The following is an 11579-nucleotide window of genomic DNA, read 5'->3' on the forward strand; positions in this document are numbered from 1 at the left end:
GATTTCGATATTTGAGGATTTTAAAAAATGATGATATAGCCGCTGATATTCTTTTTTCTTCCCCAGAAACCCACAACATAAACAAAGATTTACCCTAACATTTGTCATGTGTAGTTATTTAAGAGTCCTCACCAAAATAATGAGTTTAAAACCGCGCATTAACTTTAGCGGTCTTCCATTGATAAAGATGGCATTAGCTAGCTTTGTGGGTAACCTCATTTAGTGATGGATAGCGTTATAACCTGCTGTAGGCGATTTTGCCAGAAATTTTTTAGGGAGAAATGATAGGACCATTGTTTGTTTACTCGCTAGAACTGCTGCGCTGTTTCATAGATAAATCTACAATCAAGTTTGTCGACAGCTTAGCCTACACCACTCAGATACCCTAACATTTAACATAATTTTGATGTTTGACTGACGGTATGGGCTTTCACATTACTGCAGTAAAACCAGGCATGGCTGACATGAATGTTGTCAAGCTTATTTGGGCTAAGAGCAGAAGTGATAGGGGATGTTTATTATTATTTGAGTAATGTATTTCAAGTGACAATTATCAATTTACCATGAACACAGATAATCCCCGTCATGGGCTACCCTGCTTGGGTCAGCCGATTGTTGTCATTTGTTGTTTTCGCACATTTGTCGCCAACAATGCAGTTGTAGTGTGCCCTTTAGAGGACAAACTACGCAACGAAAACATTTATAACATATTCCGTCTCTCCGTTTCTTTTTAATTGCCATTCATCGGCCGTTATAAACGCCGATACTGATTTATCGGCAAGTAGCTAATATTGGCCAATAATATCGGCACGCCGATATATCAATTGGGCTCTAATGAAAAGCCAGACCAGCAATGATGATATCATGGCCCTCTGTTTCTCCAAAACACAAACATGTTTAAAAATCTTCTCCAATACAGAATATTGTTATGTTTGTTCACTGGTTCAGCAAACCTGATTTTAACAAACCTGCAGCAAGAGAGTTTCCACATTAAAATATATGCCTGTCACAGAGGAGCCAATGAAAGCCCTCAACACAGTGAGCACTCAGTCAAATGTTGGAGTCATTTTACTCATCCATCTGGGGGTATTTGTGTTATTAAAAAAAACTGGTGATAGAAATTAGTTGATAATGCTATGTGTCTAATATGCAATTAGCCTACTCAGGCAGGTCTTGCTGGGTTTAAATACTTATGGCACATAGAATAATGAATAGATATCGGATACTGATCAGCAGGCTGAACAGAGGTGATGTGTGGGTGGTGGTGGCAGACTGGCAGTTAAATAAAATCATGTGGCTAATAAACTGGCTTTGTATTTGGAGGAAGTCATCTGATGATAAAGCTGTATTTGGCTTCCATCCAGAGTTATGCTTCCCAGAACTAGTTTTCCCTAGTTTTTGGTATGCCATCATGGCTTTAGAAACAGTTCCTCTTGATACGTCAATCATCTCAGCAGTTTTTGTCACTGAAGCACCATTCGTGCTCCAACAATTTGCCCTCTTTGGAAGTCTGAAAGGTCACACATTTTGACTTATACTAATATACAGACCTCTACAGAAAGAAAAATCTTGGGTAATACATAAAGTACAGGATGTCTGCAGTGCATATACATAAGATATAAGGCGTGTATATTATGAGGGGCCAAACAGGAAAAATATAAATATAAAACTGAACATATAAAAGTAATTCCTGAATATGTAAAAATAATTTCTGAATATATAAGAGTAATTCCGAATATATAAATGTAAGTCTGATTATATAAATATAAGCCCGAATATATAAATATAATTTCGAATATATAAATGTAATTCTGAATATATTTAGGTAACTCTGAATATATAAAAGTTAGTTTATACTCAGGCATATCACAAGACAGTCGTTTTTCTTTTTTAAATAATTTATTTTTTTTCTTCATAGACTACTGAGTCAGCAAAACAAGTTTATGATTAGCATCAATAAAATTTTACAGTACAATCAAAGATAATCAGGCAAAAACATTTAAATAATTTATATTTGAATGAGGCAATAATTTGGACTTCATTAAGGGGTCCTTATTTTCTTGGTATTTGGACGGCAGCGTTCGCCACTGTTAAAGGACACATTAATGTCATTTAGAACATTCTTTAAATATTCGCTTCGCGTCGGGGTCTTGCATCACCCTATCGGGGTTTATTTCACTATAATGACCGGTTCGCTATACATCCCTTACTTACTTACTTAGCCGTGGTCTAAAGGTTAGAGAACCGGGCTTGTGACTGGAGGGTTGCCGGTTTGATTCCCAGGCCTAACATGGCTGTGTGCCCTTGAGCAAGGCACTTAACCCTAATGCTCCTCGGGTGCAGAGGAATGATGCCCACTGCTCCTGCGTCTGTTGTGTGTTCACTACTGGTGTGTTGGATGGGTTAAATGCAGAGGACAAATTCACTGTTCACAGTGAGTGTGTGCAATCACTTAAACTTATTACACCGATTTGTTGAATACTTGACTCTGATTGGTCGTATTCTTATAGCTCAATGGCAAGTTCAAGCGTACACCAAACTGCACAGTCTTTCACTGAGGCCTTAAACCAGGAGAACGTTTTCTTGCTCTTGTTTACAACCTGATGCACTTCTCCAGACCGATTTGGCGAAATAGCATGCAGACTTCTTCCGCCGTTGGTGTCTGCTGGAACTTGCCATTGAGTCATAAGCGCACGGTGTTCTGTCGTTCTTGTCGAATTTTGCAGCAAGGGTTTCTATGAAACCAACGCTTGTTATGAGATTATTTACTATTTCTCTACCTCTTCGGGCCATCCCTTCGCCAATTCCCTGTTCAATATAGCCCCCTACTTAGAAGGTCCTAATACCAAGAAAATAAGGACCCCGTAATGAAGTCTAAATTATTGCCTCATCCAAATTAAAATTATTTAACGTTTTTACTTGACTGTCTTGTACTGTACCATTTTACTGATGCTAATGTTAAACTTGTTTTGCTCACTCAGTAGCCTATAAAGAAAAAAAGAGAAATTATTTAAAAAATGAAAAACAACTGTCTTGTGATATGCCTGAGTATAAACTAACTTTTATATATTCAGAATTACATTTATATATTGAGAATTACATTTATGGTTTTGGAATTACATTTATTTATTCAGAATCATATTTATATATTCAGGAATTACTTTTGTATAAACAGCTATAAATTACATTATATATAATATATATTTATATTTCCTGTTTGGCCCCTCATAGTGTGTGTATATATCTATCTATCTATATATATATATATATATATATATATATACACACACACACACACACACACACACACGTACATACATACATACACACACATATGAATATGCATAAGTATATACATATGTATATGTGTGTGTGTAGGAGCAAACAGTGCAGTATCACTTTTAGAATAGACATTTTGCCCCCAAGTCGAAACGTGTGTATGGGGGTATTTTGAAAGGATTCCATTATCAAAAAAAAGATTTTTTCAAACATCTTTAAAAAAATGGTTTGAAAGATGATCTCTTCATTTTTTCCTGCTGGCTGAATTGCTGAGAACCTTTTGTCTCAATTTTTCAGGTGTGTTTTTAATCCTTGGGGTTTCATACCATAGTTTATTATATCTGAACTTGTAGAAAAGTCTAGCAAATTCCATGGTTAGAATTGCATTTTCCCTGACATTTCTTATTGAACTGTCTCTATTTTCCTTTACCTTCCCTTCCTCCTCCTTTATTTTCCTTTGTTTCTCCACAGGACTCTTCTTATTCATATTATTATTTTTTGTTTTTTAATTCAGCCAATCATAGGACACAGGTAAATCATCAAAATAAGTGGAAAACAGAAAAACAACAGCATAAATAACAGATGAGTGACATGTTAAACACACAGACACAGCGGATCATAACGTGCATGTTACCTTGACTGACCAGCTCTGAGTCAGAGGGCCATGGACCTGGCCTTTTCATCCACCCAAAAAATATAGCCATTTCCCCTGGAATTATTAATGGGAAACAACAGACAACTGGCAGTAGGATAACTCTTGAAGTGCTTAGTTACATACTTTAATGTGAGATTTTTATATGCTAATATAAACTATTTCTGACAAGTAGTGTGATATCAGCTTGGTATTACATCATTCTTTTTGTTCTCAGAATGGTAGCAGATATCCATGGTAGGCTGCAGATGAGGGATTGTTGAACTTATCCCACTTACACACTACTGTGTAACACTGATCTTGAGGCTACAGACAATGACCAGATATTAGTGTTTGCAGGCAGCGTCTGTAACCACAAGCTCTGTTGATTTGTGTTGTAACATCAATTGGACAGAGGCTGTTTTGGCATGTTGAAATATTGAATTCGAAGTAACTGTCTCAAAGTAAAATACTGATTCAGGATCAGCTCTTGTGTGTAACACTGAAATAAATATTGGATTAGTTTTACTTTAAATCTCATAAGGGTTCATAAGGGTTGTGTACCTCACGCATTTGCTTTCCAGCTGGCTATCTACTTAGTCTGCCTGTCTCTCCCTTGCTTTGCAGTCTCATCTGTGTCTTCTCCCTGTGCTAATCAGATGAAGTGGTGTCTGTCTCTAAGAGGATTGGTTGGGCAAAATAACCTCTATGCTACGGCCCCTAAAGTAACAAACTAATGGCATCTCCCCAACCTTTTTTTGTCCTCTACATCATTAGCTCTGCCTCTCCTTCAAATCCTCATAAATTCTACAGTTATCCCGGGCAAAGATTATTATCACCCAAAAATAAGGATAAAAGCATCCAGGATAAGAGAGACACCCTCCTTTATACCTCTTTCTCTGTTGTGGCTTTTAGATGCCATGTATTATCAGAGTATACACTGATTCCGCCTACGTCATGAGAGACCAGCCATTCCCATTACGTCACTGCCTACAGTAGTATAAAGATGGTGTGTCCTATTGGCAAAAGATATATTTATATTCGTTCTTCCCATGAGTATGATGATATTTAAACCATACCAACCCATACCCAGACAGCACACATATATCTTTGAGATCACTACGTAATGCTTGTAAATCCACTGAGAAGGCATCTATAATAGGCCATTTGTTCACTGGCGCTACGCTAGCAAGACATCATTGCCTTATGCTCAGCTGACATCCAGACAATGTACTTCAATAGCAGCCTGATATTCATGAGATCTCTGTATGAGGGCACACCACTACATTTTACTGACATTAGTTCCATCTCATTAGTTTCTCTGTACATTTGAAACCTATTTAAGAAAAAAAAACATACAAAATATAATTTATGGCTCCTGTAAAGAACATATGAGAGCAAACTTAAGAAAACAAACAAGAGGACTATTAGTGGTCTGGCTCCAGACTAAGCTGATTTTGTTTATTTGTTTGGGTTTTTCCTCAGAAATCCTGCTGCTCGGTGTTGTCTTCTGAACTAAGTCAGCGATTTGGAGGAAGTGGAGAGAAGATGCCAGCGCAAACTTCTGAGAAATGCAAAGCTTAAATACTATGTTTGAGAATTTAACATTCTCTCCACCAAACATTTTTTTCTAGTACCACTTATTGTAATACTGATACATAATGCCAGTAAGCAATGGAAGTCTCACTTTTAATGACAATACTATTAGTCTCACTTTGTTTTTTAGTAAATGATTGTTCAGGTAATCAGTTTATCCAAGCATGCTACATCTTTGTTCCTTTGTCTTCATGCTCTTTTTGTGCTTACAGTCTAAAATAAAAATAGCATATCTACTGATGCATATCTTAGTCTAATCGTTTTATTGTGTTTAACCTCAGTGCAAAGCTATGTGATAGTATGGTATATTATGGCATAGTATAGTACCATACTTGTGGTACTATAGTATATAGCACTCGGTGTGTGTGGTCCGACTGGTTGGTGAAACAGGATTATTGTAGGTATCTCCTAATCTCCAGACTAAGTTTCTCAGTCTGGCCATTAGCCTGTGGGTGGTACCCTGAGGACAAGATAATGCTGATGCCCATGTGTTTGCAGAACACTCTACTTGTAAAGTAAATTGCTGTCCTCTATCAGAAAAGATGTCGTCTTGAATTCCAAAAATCCAAAAACCTGGTTAAATTAGCATTCAGCATTCAGCCATCTCCAGGTCGGTGGGTAGTCTAGGGAGAGGGATTAATTAGCACATTTTCATAGTAGAATCTGTCTACTATGAGTCGTATCATTCTAAAACCATGAGGTGGTAGATTGGCTATAACGTCCATTAAAGTGTGTGACCAGGGTCTATGGGGAGAGGGAAATGGTTCCAACTAGGGCTGGACAATATGGCCTATAAATAATATCACAATATTTTTAGGCTATATCCTGACACACGATATTTCAATATATATCTCAAAATCTTCTCTAAAGTACTTCATAAATGCTCAGTTTAACTCTCTGATGTATACAATCACATAGGCATGATGATTCTAGTAGTCCCTGCAACATATGTCTGCATTAAAACATTCTTGTTTACATTCATTTGTGGTTTCTATCGGAACAATTTTAAACTTACACAAAAAGTAAAACCAAGTTAAATTTAACAAAACAGTACTCAACATTTTCCTTGCGATACCCAAACCACTGCCAGACAATGGATCCAGTGCTGTTTCTTTTCGGGAACCAATCTGTCCGCCTCCATCTTCTATAAACGTTTCTGAGCTCAACACGTATAAACTAACTCTTTTGCTCTCTCCAGGCTCTTTCCCTGTTCCCTCCAGGTACAAAAACACATGTCTCACCTATATACGTCATACACACTCACCCAGGAGAGTGATCTGGATAGGTGGGCGAGTGTGTGTGACATATGTATGTGAGTTTTTTTCTTTGCTGTAACTGCCCAGTTTTGGGCGCTTCCCGATTTGTGGCAGAAGTCCGAAAGTGCGGAAGTCCGGTCAGCAACACGCATGCGCAGCACAAAAAATGCGTGGTGTTTTCATTGAAAGATGGAGTGTTAGCCTATACTTCTGATGATGTTATTGAAGTACTGTGTTTTGCAAAGATTCTCTGTAGGCTAAGCATAACATTCACTACAGGAGTGAGCTGTTTATGCACTTTCCTTTAAACTGTTTATCAGCAAGAATGCATAGGTCACTTCAGGTTTGAAAACCACCAAATCATTTTTAGTTCGCTCACATAGTGCTCTCAGCCTTTGCTCAACTTTTAACTTTTAACTTCTTTCGACACTTTTAAGATTTAATTTTTAAAAGGTAATTATTATTAATAAATTCTGTATTTCTAGAGTTTTATAGTTACTAGATATACTAGTTAACTCTACGGTAAACTGTTAAAAGTAATTTGTGAGTAATTTGTGAGAATTTGTGAGTAAATTCTTAATATAAATTAAATTGTCTATTTGTGATGTGATTACTGTGTCCATTCTTACCTTACTATGATATTCGCTGGAAGTGAATTAAGTTTCTTGCATTTTTAATTAAATATAACAATTCAGCACAAAGTACATGTGTAATGTGAAACCATTTCTTTGGGTAGGGGACACCAAGTAGGTCTGACTGCGGTAGTACAGTACTACACAAAACACCTACTACATGATTTATCGACTTTGGTTATGGTTATGGTTAGGGTTAGGCCTTAGGTTAGAGTTAGGATCCAGGAAGTGATCTCAGGGAGTGTGTCATGTAGTAAAGTGGGTCTTTCGTGTAATCTACGAGACAGCTATAGACCCTTCTCAGGGACACAGAGAGATGATGTAATGTCATAAAAGCGGAATGCAAATCAGGATGTGGCGTACACTATTCTTGCTGCATATGCATGTTGCAGACTGGACTTACAGACTTTCGGACTTCCGCCGCAAATTGGGAAGTGCCCAAAATCATGCAGCAACAAGAGCCATAGGAGAGCGAGAGAAGCAAAACGGCAAATCAAGTCTCATGCAGATGGCTTAAAAAAATTACGTGACAATTTGTACTCGATGTTCGTGATATAGTCATTTACTATATCGCACGTAGAACAAGCATCGAGTATATTCTAAATATCGTCCGCCCCTAGATCCAACATACCTACTGGCAAAGATCATGGGGTCTTAGACAGATTGAGCAACAGAGAATGAAATCCTTATCATCATCTTAAAGTGATAGCAATCAGAATTTTCAGGTCATTAGTCATGTGGTGAGTTACACCTCAGTGTCCACAACAAAGGGATGTGTGTACCCACTGCACAAGCTGAGGATGTAGATCTCACCGAGCAGGACTTGGATCTGGAGAGGACTTTGGAGAGCTTTTTGAATGATTCTATAGTTTTCCCATCTAACTGCTGTGCACTAGACAGGATGGAGGTAATATAGTGTCTGGAACTGGTAGAGGGTTAGGTTGTTCAGACTGTTGAGAGAGAATGTCTACATTAAAGTTCTTGGTGCCTGGACTGTTGAGAGAGAATGTCTACATTAGTGTTCTTTGTGCCTGGACAGTAGCTGACTGTGAAACTGAAATCAATGCAGAACAGAGCCAACCTGGCTTGCTTTGGGTCGAGTCTCTGGACTCTCCACAAGTATAACAAGTAACAGCAGTTAGTGAGAACCATGTATGGGTGCCAACCAATGTCTCCATTCTTCAAGAGCCAAATAAGAATGCCCTGTCCCCTACATCATAATTGTATTCAACAATAGAGAGGTGAGCTCTGACATGGTGAGAGATCTCAGATGCCTCTACTTCAACCACAAACAGAAGTCTTGGGTCTAGTTAATCTGGCTAATACAATGTAAATGCTGTGTAAGTAGTTGTTATACTGTATTGTTTTGGGAATAATGACAACAAATTAAGTCAGTAGGGTCTTTACAGATGCAACCACCGAAGGCCTAAGTACACGTCAGCAACAACGTAACATTTTCTTTCTTTCAGCACTTATGGATTGCTTTCATTTAATGACCTGAAAGAGAAATGCATAGAATAAAACACAGAATATTTAAATTACAAGTAGGCCTACATATAGAAAACATAATTATAAACAGAGAATGCGCAATTTTTTAAAAACACAAGTAGGTCTAACGAACGAACGAGATGCGAGGTGAACAATGTTCAAAAAAGTGCTGAAGGGAGATTGAGCTTCTGTGAAATTGCAGGCTACAGCATGGTATGCCTACACATCACGTCATTCGCGTGGATTCAGCATAGTGCTCGGTGCACAGCAAATTCAAGTTTAGCTTTTTGGAACTTTCTGATTTTTTTCCCTCCGAGTATTTTCGTTCCGCGGTTGGTTAAAGGAGGGCCGACTGTATAGGTCTGTGCCCACTGAAATATGTCCTGGAATAGACATACTTTCCATTGCAAAAGCTTTTGAATATGTTCAGAATCACCTGTCAAAAATAAAAGACTATCATTACCAGCAAGGACTAGGGTGCTAAATCTAATGATTACACACTGATTACACACTAGATCCCACAACTGTAACTCACTGTTGTACATACTCTACATATGTAATCATCCTTCACCTTAAAACATCTTAAAACATGGCACAAAATGTGATAAACATTTGCATATTATTGTGTAGATTAGGGTTGCAATGAATACACATGTAATTACATTAAACTTCCCCCTGTCCAATTGTAAAGGACTGTCATATATACTGTACATATATACTGTAATCAACCCTCATCTACTCCCCCTCCCCCGGCCAGTCCCGATAAGTCCAGGGCTGAATTTCTTTCCCAGTACACCCCTGGTTCTAGCATATCTAGAATCCTGTCTGCCCACTACCCTGGACCCCCATCGATTTGCCTACCACACCAGCAGGTCGACAGAGGACGCCACCTCCACGGTACTCAACTCTGCCCTAACCCACCTGGACAGTCCCAACTCTTACGTCAGAATGCTGTTCACTGACTTCAGCCCAGCATTCAACACTGCGATCCCCTCCAAGCTGATCTCCAAGCTTAGCCAGCTTGGTATTAGCACATCCCTCTGCAATTGAACTTTGGACTTTCTGACAAACTATCTGTTAAGCTAGACAACCTCTCCTCCTTCACTCTCACCCTGCCACAAGTCTGTGTGCTGAGCCCTCTTCTGTACTCCTTCTTCACCCATGACTGCGTTCCTGTTCATGTTTCTAACACTATAATCAAGTTTGCAGAGGACACCACAGTGGTAGGCCTGACCTACAGGGACGAGGTCCAGCACCTGGCTGCATGGTGCGCCAACAACAACCTGGCCCTTAACACCCAGAAGACCAAAGAGATCATTGTGGACTTCAGGCATGCCAAGAGCCATGCACATGCCCTAATCTTTGTCAGTGGAGCTGTAGTGGAGCGTGTGTCTAGCTTCAAATTCCTTGGCATGCACATCTCTGACTATCTCACCCCCGAACTCATCCATCCTGATCACAAAGGTGCAACAGCGCCTTTTCTTCCTGTGAAACCTTAAGAAAACTCACCTGTGTCCCAGGATACTGGTGGACTTTTACGTGTACCATTGAGAGCATACTCACCAACTGCATCTCAGTGTGGTATGGCAATTGCTCCACATTAGACCAAAAAGCACTCCAGCGGGTGGTGAAAACAGATCACCGGCATCCATTTGCCCACTATTGAGAACATTTACAATAAACGTTGCCTAGGAAGGGCAAAAAGCATTATCAAGGATGCATCCCATCCTAACTATGGATTTTTTACTCTCCGTACCAGCAGGCTCAGGAAGAGCTTCTGCCCTGAGGCTGTGACCCTGCTGAACTCTGTACCACAGTGCTAAGCTTTATTGCACTCATTACTGCACTGTCTCAGTACTTTTGTACTTTTATATTTGCACTGCTCATTCCTGCTCAGGATGAACCTCTCACGTTGTTCAGATTACTATTATTTATATTGCACATACAAGCAACTGCACATATTTTGTCTATACTATATATACAGCCCTTATATATACATTCTCCTTTCCTACTATGTCCACTATACCTCTATGTATAACATATTTAATATACTATACATATATATTAATCTGTATATATATTGCTCTCCACTGTCAATAACTCTGTACATACTGTAAGATATAGCACCACTTGTGCTGTAGTACTCACTTATACCTGCACTTATCTGTAAATAATGCTACTCTTTTGCAGATCTAGTTAGATGCTTATTGCATTTCATTGGCTTTGTACCTGTACTCTGCACAATGACAATAAAGTTGAATCTAATCTAATCTAGTAATTTAATAAATCTACAGTAGAAATTTGCAAATCCTAGAAAGCATTGCACATCCTTGAAGGTTCAGGTTCTGGCCAGTCATATACGACTGACATCTTGTTTTCAAGGTGGTTTTTGATCATTTCACTTGAGAACTACAATCAGTTGTGCTGGAGGGGAGGGGGGTGATAGATTAGCAGTAGAGGTACTAAACAGTGATAGTTCAAGTGGCAGCAGTCAGCTGAGTAGTTATCTCTGAATTCCAAAAGTAATAAAATTTCCTTGTGGCAACTAAAACAGCTTATGAGACATTCATTCTGTGTATTCCCTAAAGACACTCTGGTTTGTCAGCACATCCAAAAGCAGCAAATACACTATGCACCTTGTATTTTTTGGCAATGCTTGGCTTTTTCTTTTTTATAGAAGACCTATTGTGATTCATT

The 11579-nt window shown here is 38.7% G+C and overlaps 1 protein-coding gene across 1 annotated transcript in view; it reads left to right on the forward strand.

Annotated features, from left to right (window-relative positions):
* The window catches only part of si:ch211-251b21.1 (probable glutamate receptor), a 29969-nt gene extending 24219 nt beyond the window's left edge, over positions 1-5750 (forward strand). The window contains exon 10 of the mRNA XM_030783534.1: positions 5396-5750. Within this exon, the coding sequence (XP_030639394.1) occupies positions 5396-5494 (99 nt within the window). The 3' untranslated portion in view covers positions 5495-5750. The remainder of the gene's footprint in view (positions 1-5395) is intronic.
* Positions 5751-11579: the final 5829 nt, after the last annotated feature.

This window comes from Chanos chanos, chromosome 9 (genome assembly GCF_902362185.1).
Source record: "Chanos chanos chromosome 9, fChaCha1.1, whole genome shotgun sequence".
In the NCBI taxonomy this organism is placed as follows: domain Eukaryota; kingdom Metazoa; phylum Chordata; class Actinopteri; order Gonorynchiformes; family Chanidae; genus Chanos; species Chanos chanos.